Consider the following 20,039-nt stretch of genomic DNA (forward strand, 5'->3'; position numbering starts at 1 on the left):
GTTTCTAGGCAGAGCTGCACCAGATTGTGCTCTCTCCAGGTTTAGTAAATCAACCCCATAGTTTTTGCTCTCAGATCTTGTTTTATGTGCATAAAAATCTATTCTAAAATTCCTGCCTTGATTTAAAAGGCTCTTTCGAAAAATCCGAACCGTCAGGCTGATCCACTGGTTTCCGGACCGAAGTTTTCAGTCAGTGAGACTGAGATAAATATTCTTGCTGCACTTTTCAAATATATTCAGAATTTCTGCATAGTTTCAGTTTTGTGGTAATAAGATGCAGTATTCCCTCAACCACTTGAACTCAGGAAGGTTTACCCCCCCCCCCCCCCCCTTTCATGACCGGCCATTTTTTTTTTACCTGACAATTGCGCGGTTGTGCGATGCTGTACCCAAAAAAATTGATGTCCTTTTTCCCCCCTCAAATAGCTTTTTTTTTTCATTTTTTTTTCTTCTTTTTATTCAATATGTTTTATAGCAGACATGTAAAAAAAAATTTTTTTATTTTTTTCAAAATTGTTGGCCTTTTTTTGTTTATAGCACAGAGGTGATCAAATACCACAAAAAAAATAAATAAAAAAAATTTAAAAAAGCTATTTGATCACCTCTGTGCTATAAACAAAAAAGCCAACAATTTTGAAAAAAAAAAAAAAATTTTTTTTTACATTTCTGCTATAAAACATATCGAATAAAAAAAAAAAAATCAATAAATTTCTTTATAAATTTAGACGAATATATATTCTGCTACATACTGTATTTATCGGCGTATAACACGCACTTAGCCATCGGTCTGCCGGAAGGGTTTGGAGGGCTGATTACCTGCCGATTGCGAGCTCTTCTGCCTTTTCTGCCGGTCTCGGCAGCTTTTGGCTATTTTCGGCCGCTCTCGGCTATTTTCGCCTGTTCTCTGTCCCTTTCGGAAGCCACCGAGAACGGCCGAAAGCCGCTGAAAATAGCCGAGAATGGCCGAGTGCTACCGAGTGCCGCCAACATACACAGGACATCCGCTCTGTATCTCGGCGGTGTCATTTTTAATCGGAAAGCCTGTAAAAGAAACTGACAAGGCTGCATTGATGGGCATTTAAATGTAAGTTTTTTTTCTTTAAAATTCCCTCCTAAACTTAGGGTGCGCGTTATACGCCGATAAATACGGTAGTTTTGGTAAAATCCCAATAAACTTTTATATTGATTGGTTTGCGCAAAAGTTGTGTATAAAAACTATGGGATATTTTTGGAATTTTTATTTTTTACTAGTAATGGCAGCGATCAGCGACTTATAGCAGGACTGTGACATTGCAGCAGACACATTGAACACGCAGTGACACTTTTTTAGGAACCAGTGACACTAATACTGTGATCAGTGCTAAAAAAAAAATATCCATTGTCGCTGTATTAATGACACTGTCAGGGAAGGAGTTAACATCAGGGGCTATCGAAGGGTTGAATGTGTTCCCTGGGAGTGCTTGCTAACTCTGTGAGGGATGCTTTAGCTGTGGAAAGACAGGGGTCCGTGTTCCTGCTTAGCAGAAACACAGCATCTCTGTCTTCCCTACTAACAGAATGGCGATCTGCCTTGTTTACATAGACGGACTGCCGTTCTGCCTCTGACGGGAATGATCGGCGGGTCTGCTGGACCCCGCTGATTGTCTCCCGCTGTGCCCAATCACAGCAGGAGCGGGAGCAGCTCCGGAAGGGCAAAATGACTTACCTGTACGTGATTTAGCCCAGAGGAGCCACCGCCCCATACTACGTGGGGCGGTCCGCAAGCAGTTAATCGGCAATCGATTATAGACATACAGTGGGTATAGAAAAGAATCGCCCCCTTTTTAATATAATTTTGTTGCTTTGCAGCCTGAAATGAAGACACACAGTTTTTGTGTTATCCAGCTGGTGTTATATCTTTCACTTTTGATGTTATGAGTTGCACTGAGTAAATACAGCTGGTTTAAACAAAACTGTGTCTGTCTTAAATTTTGCCGCTTTGCAGCTTGAAATTGATTATTTTGAAGGGGGTGATCCTTTTCTATACCCTCTGTATGCTCTTCAATTAGCATTTAAAAATGGACAGTATAAGCCTCTAAACTAGAGTTGGCACCTAGATGGCAACAAGATGACCCCATCCAAGTAAGCCTAGATTTGTCACCTTCCTGGTGCCTCAAAAGAAAAGTCCTAATCATTCCGTCTACAAGACCAGCAGTGGACAGTGAGAGGGCCCTGAAATGTCGGCCAAACATGCCGGCCAAATCTATTTTATCACTAACTATCATAAAACAATTAGTGGCAGAGAGATGAAAATGGTTCCTTTTTTTGATTTACACATTTCGGGCCACACTTGCATGTAAAACTGTTTTCCTAGGTTAGGTAGCATCAAAGAGAAATCCCCAAAACCGTTATATGGCGCCTTATTACGACAGCCAGGCGGTGATTGGTATTGTCGCGATCGGGTGTCCAGAAATCCTATCCTTGACCCAGCCAGCAGAACCCTCCAGGACCCATTTAATACTATACAGAATAATACAGAACATCCTGTGGGCTGGGATGGGAACATCCCCCAGGGTTAATTGGCCAAGGGCTAGTCAAGCCCTTCTTCATATTCCAATAAATTGGGGAACATGGGATATGAATGGCATGGTTCATACGGAGCCAGTCTGCCTGGTGGATCAGACATTCTGACATGCTCCTTGTGATGGACCTCCTACCAAGAACGCTTGAGTTTCGCTGCCAAACGGTGCCTCCTGCCCTCCAAACCCTTCCGGCAGACCGATGGCTAATACCAGCCCTTTATCCCAAGTATCGTACACAGACGAGATGTTGGGGTAAAACCCAAAGAAATCACTTTTATTGAATTATAAATTCTGTTTTTTATACACTTCAAAAATAGGGACAGTCACCACATTAACAAGAAAAACAAATATTACATTTAAATACCCCACAATGGTTGGTTAACGAGGTAAAGTTGACACAAGACTAATCGCATCAAAAGTTTTGCCTTTTAGTTCTACTTTAACCACTTCAGTATAGGGCACTTTCACCCCCTTCCTGCCCAGGACCATTTTCAGCTTTCAGCGCTGTCATACTTTGAATAATTGCGCGGTCATACAACACTGTACCCAAACTACATTTTTATATTTTTCTTCCCACAAATGGAGCTTTCTTTTGGTGGTATTTGATAACCTCCTGTGGTTTTTATTTTTTTGTACTATAAAAAAAAAAGGCCGACCATTTTGAAGCAAAAAACTGATGGGCACTGAGTAGGCGGCACTGGTGAGGAGCTACTGACAGACATTACTGAGTGGCATCTGAAGGGCACTGTTGTGGGCACTGCCAATTTTATGGGCACTGGCAGGCATTTTTGTTGGGCACTGATTGGCAGCTGATGGGCACATCTGATGGGGGGGGCTGCACTGATAATCAATGTGCTGATTATCAGCACAGACCCCCTCCTCCCCCCCCGACAGGGAGAGCCGCCGATCGGCTTTCCCTGTCGACGTGAACTGAGGATAGACATTTACCGGCACTTCCTGGTTCACACGATGATCAGCTGTGATTGGTCTCCATACGATAATCGGAGTTGCGGTCTGTCAGACTGACACAGCACCTCGGATCACCACACGCCGGCTTGTTATCCTGATCATGTCATATGACGTCCAATCAAGATAACTAAACCACTTTGCTGTCATCATATTGCTATATGGTAGGCTGCAAGTGTTTAAGGCTTACTGATTGAAAAATGTTTGGTACAAAAAATTTCAGAGAATAAAATTTCTGTTGTAAGCTGAATAAAAATGGTTTTATCATCAGTACTAGAAAGGGTTCTTTACAGTAAGAGGATAGTTGCATAATGGCATAGCACCTCATGATGGCAATACCAGCAATGGAGGTAATGGATGATTTTCTTGCCTCCTAATTGTATTCAGTTATATTTGAATAAATACAAAAATAGATCTGATCAAATTTTTAATTGGACTGCCATTCGCATGGACGGAAGAGTGTTGTGTTTTTTTTTGTTTTTTTGTTTTGTTTGCCTTGTGAAAGAAAATTGATCATTGCAGGAAATGTGATTTGCCTTCATATGAACTAACACTGCTAAAACCTTTGAAGGATTAAATACAATTATTTTATGGCAGTCAAACTCAACCTATTTATGTATGCATGTCACATGATTAAAGTAGAACTATACTTAAAGCTGGGTTCACATATGTGAGGCCGCGGGTTCCCAGCATGGGGCCCGGTGCGTCCCTGTTCACCGGTTCAGGTGCGAATCATGTTAGAATTTTCACCTGAACCGGACCCAGAGAGTAAAGATGCACAGGACCTTTTTGAAATGCGTACCGCGCCTGCCCAGACCTGTGTGAACCAGTTCCATTGCGTGCGAAATCCACAACCAATTTGCACATATATGAACCTGGGCTTTTTCTTTTTTTTTTTTTTTCCATTTTGGATAGAGCTAGGGAGAGTTATAACCTCAGTCAGATTTTTTTTTTTTTTTTTCACCATGTGTATCCCATTGCGGAGATTCTCCCTTTATTTCCTGTCCCATAGCCAAACTGTAAGTGAGAGGAAATCCCTGCAAATTAAGGGGATTCCTTGGGGACCCCCAGGTCACCAGACCTGGTGTCCCCATTGTAAGATATCCCCTCTTACTTTTCCGGGGACAACCCGGAATTTTCTTTTTGCTTTCATTATCAATGATAATGGTAAACAGGACAAATAGAGAGGGTGGATCTCCACAATGGGGGCACAGATGGCAATAAAAGCTTACAGGGGTTCTAATCCTTCTGCAATTCAAAGCTAAAAAAAAAATACACTTGATTGCAGTTTTATTTGCATCAAATTCAAGCTTCTTTTATTTGATGGGAAAGAGCTCTTGGGGGCAATAAGTGAACATGTCATAAATTGTAATTCAATTTTCATCCAGAAAAGAGACCATTTTATAGTGTCACTAAAGGCAAAATGTTTGTGTGTGGGTGGTTCGTTGTTGGGTTTTTTATTTGTGGATAGACTGGAGAGGATTTAGAACACCTGTCAGGTTTTTATTGCTGTTTGTACCCCCATTAGAGAGATCCCCCCCCTTCTCTATTTGCCCTATTAACACTGAAAGTGAAAAAAAATCCCAAATTTCGGTTTGTCACCAGAACAGTAATAGAGGAGAAATCATCAAATGGGGACACTAATTTTAGTGACCATTGTGACATGCTGAGACTTCCTCGCTTTAGCCGGATTTCCTCACTTCCTGTTTTGGCTATCGGGGGGGGGGAAGATTTGCGAACTGTTGGCAAAATATACATACTGTATTATAATAATTTTGCCTTTTTAGTGATGCTTTTTTTTACTTGCCAAATTGTCAGAATGTCAGATACAACTTTCTACACTAGAGGGCAGCAAGTCCTAATTTTTTATTTTTTTTCAACCTGTACTTTTTGTTGCAGAGATTTGTGCGTTTTTTCCTGCATAAATATAACAGGCACGTATGTTCAGCTGACCGGCTGGAATTTATCAATGGCTGGTACGTCATGGTCATCATCAGCGATCTGATGACAATCATTGGGTCGGTAATAAAGATGGAGATCAAAGCCAAGGTAGGTCTAGATGGTCTCTGAACTGATATTTTGTCTAAAATCAGGTGTAACTATAAAACTTGTACACTCACCCCCCCCCTTCATTCCAAAAATTCAGACGTGAGATTCAGATTGGGCACCTCTAGTACCTTCAGTGGGTCCACCTGCCCAACTCCAGCCAAAATGCTTTAGAACGTTTCTATAGACTGTGAAGGGGTTGGAAATTTTTTGATGTTTTTTTATTGCTGTTAGCATAGGTATGCGCACAGGGTGTGCCTGGGCACACCCTAATCACCCTGTGTGGCACAGATTCCCCCTGTTTAGACCCCTGATATTTCACTAAGCCCCCCAAAATTGTAAAAAAAAAAACTCTAACATTTTTATTTATTTTTTATTGTTAAAAAAAAGTTAAATAAAAACTACTGAACACTGTCCACTGCCCTACTAACCACCGTCCACTGCCCTACCGATACTGTCAGTATAAATGCACACGCGTGTTTGAGCTTTGAGGTGCACACCTATTGCAATAGGCTGTGCAAACCTATGGCTGTTTAGTGACCTCATTGGGTATATATTTTCCCTCACTTCCTCTATATGTGACACCAGTGAAAGATGGTACAGAAAGAGGATACTGGATATCAGAAATAAAGAGGGGTCATTGGGATATGAATAGCGCAATAATCAGCTGATTAAAAATGCTTTTGGTTCTGTTGCTGTGAAAATTGGAGAGATCAACCATCACTTCCTGTTCCCTGTGACTCCTTTTAAGACACTTGTAGAAGCTTCTAATTTCACCAATCTATTTAGAACTGAAGGTGGGTTGCTGGTAAATGGCATTTAAGTACAGAGTTGACAAATGATGTAGATTTAGCACAATCCTTAAAGTGGATGTAAACCCAATGTCATCCTTTCTAAACCACTGCCATAGGTTATCTAGAAGGATATACATGCCTCCTGCATGTATCTTTACTTGTCAAATGTCTCCCCTCTGTCTGCTATGAGACCCAAAAAACTGCAGATTTTGTGGGTGGGTCTGTTGTCTGGAGCTCGGTGGGTGGAGTTGTGATCTCATTAGACTCCCCGCCCACCTCTACACTCCCCTTGTCAATATGCATTTTCTCCTGTGTATTTCTTACACTGAACTTCTGCTATGATCTCTAACATCCAGTGAAAAGACATGAAAGTAACCATAAGACTTCAGCATGCCCAATCATGCTGAGGTGTGGAACAGCCAATCCTTGCAGAGCAACAGCAGAAAGGAGTGGGAGGGAATTAAAAAAGAATGCATGTCTCTTGGCTAGTGCACGAGATATGTAAATCACCTGTCACTCACAGCAAGGGGGAGGGTTTGACAACGTTTTTATGTTTGTCAAATTTATCTCGCTGAACAATAAGAGGATTGCTCAGAGCTGGATTAACTCTTTGTGGCAAGATTGGACTCAAATGATACAAAATCTTATACATGACATCAAAATAAAAAAATTTTTTGGGTTTACATCAACTCTAACTATTAAACCATCCTTAAATAAAAAAAAATAATGTTTTTATTTTTCTAACAAAGTATTATTTGAAGAGGAGGAAATGGAGAGAGACCACCTGTGGCCCAGTCTCCGAATAGAGGGGGATCATGCTCTGCTTCAGTATGTCACAGTACACGTTGGCAATAAATTTGATGCAGTGTGCAGCGTATGGTCTGAACACTGACAGGCTGACCCCCCCCCACCCCTTCAACCTCTGCAGAAATGTTGGTAGCACTCATATGTCTATTTCCCAAAGACAACAACCTCTGGATATGACGCTCAGCAGGCGCACTCAACTTCTTTGACTATGGCGAGGCCTGTTAGGAGTGGAACAGTAGGAGCAGGATCAGTATATAATATTATTATTATTATTATTATTATATTTTTATGCGCTTATCAAACTGATACAACACATTCAACTTTATATTAACAGACCAAAATAAACCAAATTGCAGAAGTTCATTGTTGGGATTACAAACCCTTTAACTGGTTGATATCATTTTGGGATTGTCTATAAGATGGTTTTCCCATCACTGATGTCTATTGCAAATGGGGAATCCAAGCAGGCATTAGCAGAAGTTGAAGATGAATTCCAGAATGAAAATCTGAGCATTTTAGCCGGCAGCCCAGTCCCTTGAGAATTTTTTAAATTAAAACTAGAGTACTTCTTCCAGCACTTAGTGCCCCCCTCCCCTACCCTACCCTCGTCAGCTTCATGAAATTTTTTTAGTTGGGAGGCAGCAGATTATGGGAATTTAAAGGACTCCACCAAAGACTAGTATATAACTTCTGAGAAGACAACAATGAGGGTTTTCCCTAATCATCTTTCAGGGCAGCCACTATGAGAGATAGACTCCTCCTCTTCCTCTGGAAACACTGCGCCAGCCTATAAATTCTTACTTCCCCTGCCGGACCTCAGTTATTAGTGTTTCCTCCGGCGGGGAGACACTGTGCAAGGAACCAGGCCGATCAGTCGGGGAGGCTGTGGCCGTTTTGTCGTTAAAAGAACCCGGTTGAAAGAAGCAGGGGCTTCGTTTGGAGAAAGCTGGGTTCAAACCGTTCGAAACCAACGTCCGCGTGTCGGACGGGTCGAACGGTTTACTTACCTCACCAGGTACTGCCACCCCTTCCGAGTCGAGCGCGGCTTCAGGTCGTGGGGGACTCCTATCGCGTCTACAGGGACGCAGCTGGCAAGCCGTTCGGAAGATTTCCCTGTACATGGGTACAGTCCGCCGCTTTTTTTCTTTGAACCGAGCGGGCCGAACGACGGGCGACGTCGTATCCGGCGGAAACAAAGGCTTGACCTCGAATACGATCGACTTCTGTTTCCGGGTCGTGGAGCTGATAGGAGGGCCGGGCACAAGCTGGAGATGAGTTCAGAACGCGCACAGGCAGCGTGGAACTCTGTAGTAAGCAGCCACCTGCAGTCATGTCGGAAGCTGAGGCTCAAACGACAGACTCTATCTCCAGCATTCCTAAGGTAAGAGCACCCTGGGGAGGGGTACTCTCTATCTAGGTGCCCCCCACCCCAATGTATGGTTCTATCATGGGGGGGGGACAGACCCCCTGGGTGGCCAGGGGGGAGGGGAGGCTCAGATCCCTTCGTTTAAAAAAGGGTCTAGTGCACTCCCAGGGTTGTATCCCAAGCTTTTGATTGACTTTGTCTTTTTCTGTTTTTTCTTTTTTCCTTTTTTTTTAGAAAGCTACGGAAAAAACTAGGTCTACGCATAGCTCTAAAAAGAAGTGTGCCTCCTGTAGGGACATTTTAGGGGAATCTTGGACCAAAGTGTTGTGCAAGGGGTGTATTGACTCCCTCGTTAGGGAAAGGGAATCTGAGCAGGAGTCAGGACTAGCAGCTTCAGTTAAAGAGCTCTCGTCCACCTTCTCTTCTTTTAGGTCCCTTTTTGAAAAATTTCAGCTTCCCACGGGTCCATCTCCCCAGGATACAACCCCACCTCTAGCACAGAGCTCTGCTCCGGTCCAACCTGCTAGTACAGGGGGGACAGAGGTTGCAGGCCCTTCAGGGACAGGTAGGGAACTTCCAGACAGTTCCTCTTCCGATTCCCAGGAGGGTTCCGAGGGGGAGGACCAGGACGGGTCCAGGAAAGCCTCCAGATATAAATTATCCCTTGATGAGGTAGAGGACCTCTTAAAGGCAATTTATGCAACCCTCGGTATCCAGACGGATAAAAAGCCCCTAACCCTGCATGACCAAATGTATTCAGGTTTGGGGGAGCCAAAAAGAAGGGTGTCTCCAGTGCACGAAGTTTTAATGGAAACAGTTAAAAAGGAGTGGCAGGATCCGGAGAGAAAACCCTTTTTATCTAGATCCCTCAAAAGAAGGTTCCCATTTTCAGAGGACCCGGCATGCCTTTGGAATAAAAGTCCCAAATTGGATGCCGCTTTCTCCCAGGTCTCCAGACATACAGATTTGGCGTTTGAAGACATGGGGGCCTTGGCAGATGTCATGGACAAAAGGATTGACTCTCTGCTTAAAAAGACGTGGGACTCGGCTATCTGCAATCTAAAGCCTGAAATGGCAGTTACAGTTGTGGCTCGCAATTTAGAGCACTGGCTCTCACAGATCCAACAACATATTGAGGCAGGCACAGATAAGGAAACCATTCTGTCATCCTTCCCTACTATGCTGCGAGGGATCACTTACATAGCAGATGCCTCTGCTGAGTCCATCCGCATGTCGGGCAGAACGGCGGCTCTAGCCAATTCGGCCAGAAGGGCCCTCTGGTTAAAGACATGGCCAGGGGATAATGCCTCCAAGATAAAGCTATGTGGGATACCCCTGACCGGGGACCTCCTTTTTGGCCCAGGGCTAGAGACTGTTCTAGACCGGACAGCGGACAGGAAAAAGTCCTTTCCTCTTAAACGGAAAACCCCCGTACCAACTAAAAAGGGGTTTCGTCCGCAGGGGCGTAGGGAAACCTCTAAACCAGAGGGGAAAAAGAAAACCTGGCCCCAAAAAGGCAGGGGCAGAGGAGGGGCGATTTTTCGCCCTCCTGTCCAGCCCCGAAAAACCCAGTGACATTCCAGGTCTCCTTACATCTACCCTCCCAGCAGTGCAGTGGGCAGGGCTACATTTTCGTCCCCTACAGACCTTCATCCTAGGGGTGTGGGACCACAGTCAGGAGGCTCTAGACACCCTAGTACACATTCCACACCAGGTAAAGAGATCCCTCTGGTGGTGGAGGAAAATGACAAATCTGTCGCAAGGGCGTCTGTGGCTCATCCCGGTTTCTCGGGTAGTAACCACAGATGCAAGTGGAAAAGGTTGGGGGGCACACTTGGGTTCCCTTCTAGCCCAGGGCACTTGGGAGGACGGCGAGTTGACTCGATCGTCCAACTGGAAGGAATTAAGGGCAGTGGGACTAGCCCTCAGATTCTTCAAAAAAGAGCTCCGGGGTCACCACATTCAGGTGCGGTCGGACAACTCTTCCGTAGTGGCCTATTTAAACAAACAGGGTGGCACGAGAAGCGGAGCCCTGTTGTCTTTAGCGACAGAGATCCTGTCCTGGGCCGAAACCTACACCCTTTCGCTCTCAGCAGTTTTTCTGAGGGGAGAGAAAAACGTGGTAGCAGACTTTCTCAGCCGAAAGAGGCTGAGGGAGGGCGATTGGGTTCTCAACCAGGAGGTCTTCAATCTCATAATAAAGAGATGGGGGTCTCCGGAGGTGGACCTGTTCGCGTCCAAAAACAATGCAAAAACCCCCTGTTTTTTCTCCCTAAAAAGGGGAGAGGGAGCCTTAGGGGTGGACGCTTTGAGCCAGAATTGGCACTTCAGAACTTGCTATGCCTTCCCACCTCCAGCGTTGTTGCCAGCAGTTCTGAGAGTTTCAGATGGAAAGCACATCTCTGATTCTGGTGGCTCCACATTGGCCCAAGAGAGCATGGTTCTCAATGCTAAAGCAGTTGGCGGTAGAACCTCCCTTACTCTTGCCCCCTCGGGACGATCTCCTCTCTCAGGGGCCAGTCCTCTGCCCACAGGTACGCCAGTGGAAGTTAGCGGCCTGGCTACTGAGGAGGGTTTATTAAAATCTAAGGGATTTTCACAGAGACTAGTTTCTATCCTCCTGGACAGTAGGAAAAAGGAAACTCGCCAGATCTATGAAAAGGTCTGGTTGCGTTTCAACAAGTGGTGCGCAGAGAGCTCTTTCCCAGTACGGAGCTCCTCCGTAGTGTTGGAATTTTTACAATGTGGGGCAGATAAGGGCTTATCCATTAGTACCCTTAGGGGTCAAGTATCAGCCCTCAGTGTTTATTTAGAAGATCATTTGGCTGCCAACCCATGGGTAGTCAGGTTCTTTAGGGCCCTGTCCAGACAGAGACCGGTCCAGGGTCTGTCCTTTCCCAGATGGGGATTTATCTTTAGTTTTGCAGAGCTTAACTGGACCCCCCTTTGAGCCTTTAAAGGAGTGTTTTCTGAGAGGGCTTACTCTGAAGACAGTGTTTTTGGTAGCAGTAAGAACTGCGAGGAGGGTCAGTGAGATGGAGGCCTTATCAGTCAGGGCTCCCTTTTGCGTTATTTTTCCGGATCGGTTAGTTTTAAAGACCGATCCAGCCTTTTTGCCGAAAGTGGCATCCAGCTTTCATAGAAGCCAGGAAATTGTTTTGCCCTCTTTTTGTCCCAATCCCTCCGGTGAGAAGGAACTAAAATTCCATTATTTGGATGTTAGGAGATGTATCCTACACTATCTGGAACTGACCAAGTCATTTAGAAGGTCAGATTCCTTATTTGTTTTGTTTTCCGGGGCCAGGAAAGGTTGTAAGGCCTCCCGGCGCACTATTGCTAGGTGGCTCAGAGTAGCCATCGAGCAGGCTTATTTAGTTGCAGGGAAAGAAATCCCAGTGGGTATTAAAGCACACTCCACTAGAGCTATGGCAGCCTCCCAGGCAGAAAGAGCGGGAGCAACGCCAGAGCAGATTTGCAGAGAAGCAACATGGTCCAGCTATTCCACTTTCGTAAAACACTACAGAGTGGATCTGGTGTCTGCAGGTGAGCAGACCTTTGGGCGAAAGGTTTTGCAAGCTGTAGTCCCACCCTAACTGGTAAGTGCTCGCTTATCCTCTCATAGTGGCTGTCCTGAAAGACGATTAGGGAAAATTAGAGTTACGCTTACCGGTAACGTCTTTTCCAGTAGTCTTTCAGGACAGCCCTAGTTCCCACCCGAAAATTGGGGGGAGTCTTACAAAAGACCAGAGCGCAGCAAGATAATGGTATTTGATAAATATGTTATTAATGTGTTCTTGTGTCTCCCCAGCTGGACGGAGGTATTCTCGATATAAACTGAGGTCCGGCAGGGGAAGTAAGAATTTATGGGCTGGCGCAGTGTTTCCAGAGGAAGAGGAGGAGTCTATCTCTCATAGTGGCTGTCCTGAAAGACTACTGGAAAAGACGTTACCGGTAAGCGTAACTCTAATTTTTCTGCATTTATATAGCACCAATATTGCAGTTAAAGTGATTATAAAGGCTTGTTTCTTTAACAAAAAAAAAAAACGAACATGTTATACTTGCCTCCTCTGTGCAGTTGGTTTTGCACAGAGCAGCCTGGATCCCCCTCTTCTCGGGTCCCTCTTTTCTGCTCCTGGCCCCTTCCTCCTTTTGAGTGCCCCTCAGCCAGCAGCTTGCTACAGGGGGCACCCAAGTAGAGTCAGAGCTCCATGTATCCATTCAGACACAGAGCCCTGACCTGGCCCCACCCCTCTCTCCCCTGATTGCCTGACTTTGACAGCCTCGGGAGTCAATGGTGCCCCTGCTCTGCATTAGCCAATCAGGAGTGGTGTCCTGGACCACTGACATCGCTGGAGAGAGAAGGGCCTCAAGTAGGTAATTTTTTATTTTTTTTGTGCTACACACAGTAGGTTATTTTTTATTTTTTTAATCTTAAAGCGGGGTTCCACCCTAAAATGGAACTTTCGCTCATCGGAACCCCCCCGTGTCACAGTTGACACCTTTCAGGGGGAGGGGGGGTGCAGACAGGTATTTGCACCCACTTCCGGTGATCCCGTGGGAGTCTATGCCTCTTCCTGTCCCGGTACACTGTCTGCTGGAACACACACGAGTCCCAGAAACGGCGCTGACCATTCCCATTGCGCTGAGTGACTCGTGCATGCGCAATAGGGAACCGGGAAGTGAACCCGCAACGCTTCACTTCCTGATTCCCTCACCTAGAATGGCGTCGGTAGCTGCCGAGAGCTGAGCCATCGATCGGCCTTCGGCTGCTGACATCGCTGGACCCCGGGACAGGTGAGTGCCCATTTATTAAAAGTCAGCAGCTGCAGTATTTTAGCTGCTGGCTTTTAATAAATTTTTTTCCAGTGAAATCCCTCTTTAATGCATACAATGCATTAAGATAAACCTTCTGCCTTTACAACCCCCTTTTATGCAATAAAGAATGCTTCAGTGAGGGTATTATGCTATTGGTTAACTTTCTAACGACCAGTACAGCAGCTAATTAGAGTTTTGGTGGCAAGACCTCCACACATGAATATATAAATATAAAGGGCTAGAAGAGACACAGATGTCAGTTTTTGTGGGTTGTCCTGCAATGCTGGGGGTTGACTAAAAATACAAATGTTTTGGTATTTGGGCTACATGGGGATTTACCTGTTTTTTCCTGGTGTCTCACAAGCTCTTGTTCCTTCCCAGAACTTGACCTCCTATGATGTGTGCAGCCTGCTCCTTGGATCGTCCACCTTGTTGGTTTGGGTTGGTGTTATTCGGTATCTGGGCTACTTCCAAAAATATAACGTGAGTGTCTTGTCTAGATACTGACAGACTTTGGTGACAAAGTATTAGGTCATCACATGATACTGCAGTGCATGCTTTAATTTCTTTAATCTTTCTTCTCTTCAGGTTCTCATATTGACCATGCAGGCTTCATTACCCAAAGTCTTACGATTTTGCTGCTGTGCAGGAATGATCTACCTTGGCTACACCTTCTGTGGCTGGATTGTGCTAGGACCATACCATGAGAAGGTATAGGGGAGTCTTCTTTTTTTTTTTTTTTTTTATATAGTTTCTCCTGTAGAATTTAATGTGATATTGTAGCATGGAAAGATCAGTTCTGTATGGCATTCAAAATGATTTATGTTAATTTCACCATTGCAAAGTCAGCAGTCAACCAGCAGTGCTTTTTAACGGTAAAAATGAGCAATTATTTGGGTAAATCCAATGCAAGGGTAGTTTTAATTTCCCCAAAGTTCAACTTTTAAAGGGATTGTAAACAATCTCCTTGTAAGACAAGCCATAATAACAAAATAAATGTTTAGCCTTTAATTTCTTTGTATAGACATAAAAAAATGCCTTTTTATGTTATTTAATTATTTTTTGATCGTATTTCCCATGTTCTCAGCTGCATAAGAGCTGGGAGAGTAAAAACAGCAGTACACCGAGCTTCCCAGTAAAATGATGTGCAGGGGGGGGTCAGGACAAATCTCATCATTGGAGGACAGCAGGCTGAGTTCCCAGCATAGCTAGAGAACTGACCATGTTGTGTTTACCTGCTTAATGTGGTCAGTTTTTAAAAGGAAATCAGAGGGACTGGCAGGAACACCAGGGATTTCACACAAAGGAAGCAATACAAAGATAACAGGATACTTTTTTATACACGTACATGTTACAGCAGATGCATATCAGGAATATGAAATGATGGTGTAAGGAACATTTAACACCCCTTTCTCTGGGATGAAGATTTGCAATTGTTGCCATAATATAAAGTACCAATGTGCTAAAATTCCCCCCCCCCCCCCCCCATGCTTTTTATTTTTTGTCCTTTTTAGTAGCTCGGCAAAACCCTCAGACATAATGTGGCCCACTATAAGATTATTACCCCCCCCACCCATTATGGCCCCCACAGTTTAAGTTTGATATGCCTGATAGACATGTGCATTCGTTTTCGTCCGAATGCATTTTCGTCCGAATTTCAGCTATTTTCGTTTTCGTTTTGACAAACGATAACGAAAGCACAAAATCCGAAAAACGAAAGATCCGACATAAATAAATGCTTTATTTTCGTTTTCATTGTTACAACAGTTCGATATAGAATAGGAGATTCGACATGACTCTGACGATAACAATCTGTCTATAGAACCTGTGGTCGAATGTGCTTAACCTTACCTCTATTAGTCCAAGATTATATAGAGAAAATATTCGACAGAGAAAAAAGATTTGACAGAGAGAAAAGATTCTGCTAGTTACTGTCCTAAAAAGTGTTTGGGGACCCGGGTCCTGCCCCAGGGGACATGTATCAATGCAAAAAAAAGTTTTAAAAACGGCAGTTTTTTCGGGAGCAGTGATTTTAATAATGATTAAAGTGAAACAATAAAAGTGTAATATTCCTTTAAATTTCGTAGGGGGGGGTTGTCTATAGTATGCCTGTGAAGGGGCGCATGTTTCCCGTGCTTAGAATTGTCCCTGCACAAAGTGTCATTTATGCAGGAAAAAAAGTCCTTTAAAATCACTCGCAGCTATTATGAATTGTCGGCTCCCGTAATACAGAGAACACTCATTGAATGTCATTGATAAAAAAATAAATAAATAAATAAAAAAGCGTGGGGGTCCCCCAAATTCAATTTCCAGGCCCTTCAGGTCTGGTATGGATATTAAGGGGAACCCTGCCTCAAATTTAAGAAAAAATTTGACGTGGGGTTCCCCCTAAATATCCATAACCAGACCCTTCAGGTCTGGTATGGATATTAAGGGGAACCCCGCATCAAATTTAAAAAAAATTTGACATTGGGTTCCCCCTAAAAATCCATACCAGACCCTTTATCCGAGCACGCAACCTGGCAGGCCGCAGGAAAAGAGGGGGGGACGAGAGAGCGGCCCCCCCTCCCTCCTGAACCGTACCAGGCCACATGCCCTCAACATTGGGAGGATGCTTTGGGGGTCCGTGACCCCTCAAAGCACCTTGTCCCCATGTTGATGAGGACAAGGGCCTCATCCCCACAACCCTGGCCGGTGGTTGTGGAGGTCTGCAGGCGGGGGGCTTATCAGAATCTGGAAGCCCCCTTTAACAAGGGGACCCCCAGATCCCGGCCCCCCCCCTGTTTGAAATGGTAAAGGGGTACAAAAGTACCCCTACCATTTCACAAAGAAAGTGTAAAAAATTGTTAAATAAAACAAACACACTTTTGAAAAATTCCTTTATTAAAAATAAAAAAAAGATTCCAGCGGCGGTAATCCACTCTTGCTATCCAGCGACGGACGGTCAGCTCTCCATCGATGTCTAATGTCATCCAGCGCAGCATCCTTCTTCTGTCTCCGTGGAGGAGACACTACAGGCATTCCGGCGGCTTGACGTTTCTTATATAGGGTGGGTGGGGCCACCCGTCACCTGACCCCGCCCCCCTCTGACGCAAGGGGAAACCCAGGGTTCCCTGTGACGTAGGGGTGACCCGCACCCCTCTGATGTAACACAGGCAGGTTTCCGTTACATCAGAGGGGGGCGGGGTCACCCATACGTCACGGGGAACCCCGGGTTTCCCCTTGCGTCAGAGGGGGGCGGGGTCAGGTGACGGGTGGCCCCGCCCTCCGTATATAAGAAACGTCAGCGCCGGAATGCCTCCAGTGTCTCCGTGGAGGAGACAGAAGAAGGATGCTGCGCTGCGCTGGATGACATTAGACATCGATGGAGAGCTGACCGTCCGTCGCTGGATAGCAAGAGTGGATTACCGCCGCTGGAATCTTTTTTTTATTTTTAATAAAGGGATTTTTAAAAAGTGTGTTTGTTTTATTTAAACATTTTTTACACTTTCTTTGTGAAATGGTAGGGGTACTTTTGTACCCCCTTACCATTTCAAACAGGGGGGGGGCCGGGATCTGGGGGTCCCCTTGTTAAAGGGGGCTTCCAGATTCTGATAAGCCCCCCACCCGCAGACCTCCACAACCACCGGCCAGGGTTGTGGGGATGAGGCCCTTGTCCTCATCAACATGGGGACAAGGTGCTTTGAGGGGTCACGGACCCCCAAAGCATCCTCCCAATGTTGAGGGCATGTGGCCTGGTACGGTTCAGGAGGGAGGGGGGGGCCGCTCTCTCGTCCCCCCCTCTTTTCCTGCGGCCTGCCAGGTTGCGTGCTCGGATAAAGGGTCTGGTATGGATTTTTAGGGGGAACCCCACGTCAATTTTTTTTTTAATTTGACGCGGGGTTCCCCTTAATATCCATACCAGACCTGAAGGGTCTGGTTATGGATATTTAGGGGGAACCCCACGTCAAATTTTTTCTTAAATTTGAGGCAGGGTTCTCCTTAATATCCATACCAGACCTGAAGGGCCTGGTAATTGAATTTGGGGGACCCCCACGCTTTTTTTTTTATTTATTTATTTATTTATTTTTTTATCAATGACTTTCAATGAGTGTTCTCTGTATTACGGGAGCCGACAATTCATAATAGCTGCGAGTGATTTTAAAGGACTTTTTTTCCTGCATAAATGACACTTTGTGCAGGGACAATTCTAAGCACAGGAAACATGCGCCCCTTCACAGGCATACTATAGACAACCCCCCCCTACGAAATTTAAAGGAATATTACACTTTTATTGTTTCACTTTAATCATTATTAAAATTACTGCTCCCGAAAAAACGGCCGTTTTTAAAACTTTTTTTTGCATTGATACATGTCCCCTGGGGCAGGACCCGGGTCCCCAAACACTTTTTAGGACAGTAACTTGCAAATTAGCCTTTAAAATTAGCACTTTAGATTTTGAACGTTGGAGTCCCATAGACTTTAATAGGGTTCTAAAGTATACTATATACTAGCTCCGTCGAATCTTCTTTATACATTCGACAGACACCATAAGCCTTCCAAGACAGATTCGACCGTAATTCATGTGGATTTTCGGACGAATGCAATTTTTGAACGAAAAACGAAATAAATAAAAACGAATTTCGGGAGTAACTAAATAAATTAAGTTTTCAGACGAAAACGAAATTCCGAAACGAAATATTTTACTCTGCACATGTCTAATGCCTGATTCAAAGAAGCATGAATTTCAAGGAGTAAAAAACGATTGAATTCTAAAAATTCTGGAATCGCTTCAGGACTTTGTCATGGACAGCTCTGAAAGAGGAACTGTACTACCATCTGCTGATGGAGTTTTGGAAAGATGTAGCTCGGTGTTTGCTCTCCTCCCAGTGTTGACTGTTAAAATTAATTTCAGTGCTGTCCCATAGGCGAGGTGCTCCTTTAGGCGTGAAGTAGGTCCATGACCCCTTTAGCCAACCCTGCTTTTTCATCTTCCTGGTCATATTTTTATATTGGTTTAAACTGCATCTTTAGGTAGGATCCAAAAATCTGAAGATTGCTTTTGTTCAGATCCAACTCTAGGCATAAATGCTTGGCTCATGAATGCGTTCACGCTTGTGGACATGCATATCAACACTTTCAGTACTGGCATTTCTAGTGTGTTACGTGAGTGAGAAGAAGTTACCCAGCACTGTCCTATAGATATAAGAAGTTGGTAGGACCGGGGGGTGATCATCTCCTGATGATGGTCATCTGTAGCACTTTGGATAATGAGTAAATGCATAGTACTTTCAAACTGCCTTTAACCACTTGACCTCCAGAAGATTTACCCCCCCCCCCCCCTTTCATGACCAGGTCATTATTTATTTATTTTTTTTTACAATACAGCACTGCTTTTCTTGACAATTGCGTGGTCATGCAACGATGTATCCAAATAAAATTTACAGTATCTCACAAAAGTGAGTACACCCCTCACATTCTTGTCAATATCTTCTATCTTTTCATGTAACAACACTGAAGAAATGACACTTTGCTGCAATGTAAAGTAGTGAGTGTACAGCTTGTATAACAGTGTAAATTTGCTGTCCCTCGAAATCACTCAACACACAGCCATTAATGTCTAAACCGCTGGCAACAAAAGTGAGTACACCCCTAAGTGAAAATTTTCCAAATAGCTATTTTTCCTCCCTGGTGCCATGTGACACAATTGTTTACAAGGTCTCAGGTGTGAATGGGGAGCATGTTTGTGTTATCGCTCTCACTCTCTCATACTCGTCACTGGAAGTTCAAAATGTCACCTCATGGCAAAAAACTCTGAGGATCTGAAAAAAAGAATTGTTGCTCTGCATAAAGATGGCCTAGGCTATAAGAAGATTGGCAAGACCTTGAAACTGAGCTGCAGCATGGTGGCCAAAACCATACAGTGGTTTAACAGGACAGGTTCCACTTAGAACAGACATCGCCATGGTCGCCCAAAGAAGTTGGGTGCACTTGCTCAGCATCATATGCAGAGATTGTCTTTGGGAAATAGACATATGAGTGCTGCCAGTGTTGCTGCAGAGGTTGAAGGGGTGGGGATTCAGCCTATCGGTGCTCAGACCATACGCTGCACACTGCATAAAATTGGTCTGCATGGCTGTCATCCCAGAAGGAAGCCTCTTCTAAAGATGATGCACAAGAAAGCCCGCAAACAGTTTGCTGAAGACAAGTAGACTAAGGACATGGATTACTGGTCTGAGACCAAGATAAAAGTATTTGGTTCAGGTGGTGTCAATCATGTGTAACCAAGTGAGGAGTACAAAGTGAGGATTACAAAGACAAGTGTGCCTACTTGCAAGGCAAGACTTGCCTACAGTCAAGCATGGTGGTGGGAGTGTCATGGTCTGGGGCTGTATGAGTGCTGCCAGGACTGCGGAGCTACAGCTCATTGAGGGAACCATGAATGCCAACATGTACTGTGACATTCTGAAGCAGAGCATGACCCCCTCTCTTCGGAGACTGGGCTGCAGGGCAGTATTGCAACATAATGACCCGAAATACCTCCAAGACGACCACTGAGGGTAAAGATGATGGACTGGCCAAGTATGTCTCCAGACCTAAACCTTATTGGGCATCTGTGGGGCATCCTCAAATGGAGGGTGGAGGAGCAAAAGGTCTCTAACATCCACCAGTTCTGTGATAAGAGGAAGAGGACTCCAGTGGCAA

At 44.6% G+C, this 20,039-nt stretch overlaps 1 protein-coding gene across 3 annotated transcripts in view; it reads left to right on the top strand.

Moving 5' to 3' along the window:
* MCOLN2 (mucolipin TRP cation channel 2) overlaps positions 1–20,039 on the top strand; it is an 82,813-nt gene that overhangs the window by 42,295 nt on the left and 20,479 nt on the right. For all 3 annotated transcript variants that reach the window (XM_077450332.1, XM_077450334.1, XM_077450333.1), the window contains exons 9-11: positions 5,427–5,576; positions 13,737–13,838; positions 13,944–14,066. In XM_077450332.1, the coding sequence (XP_077306458.1) occupies positions 5,427–5,576; positions 13,737–13,838; positions 13,944–14,066 (375 nt within the window). The remainder of the gene's footprint in view (positions 1–5,426; positions 5,577–13,736; positions 13,839–13,943; positions 14,067–20,039) is intronic.

The sequence above is a fragment of the Lithobates pipiens genome, unplaced genomic scaffold, assembly GCF_037356315.1.
Source record: "Lithobates pipiens isolate NorthernLeopardFrog02 unplaced genomic scaffold, aLitPip1_a1.2 Scaffold_23, whole genome shotgun sequence".
NCBI classification, from domain to species: domain Eukaryota; kingdom Metazoa; phylum Chordata; class Amphibia; order Anura; family Ranidae; genus Lithobates; species Lithobates pipiens.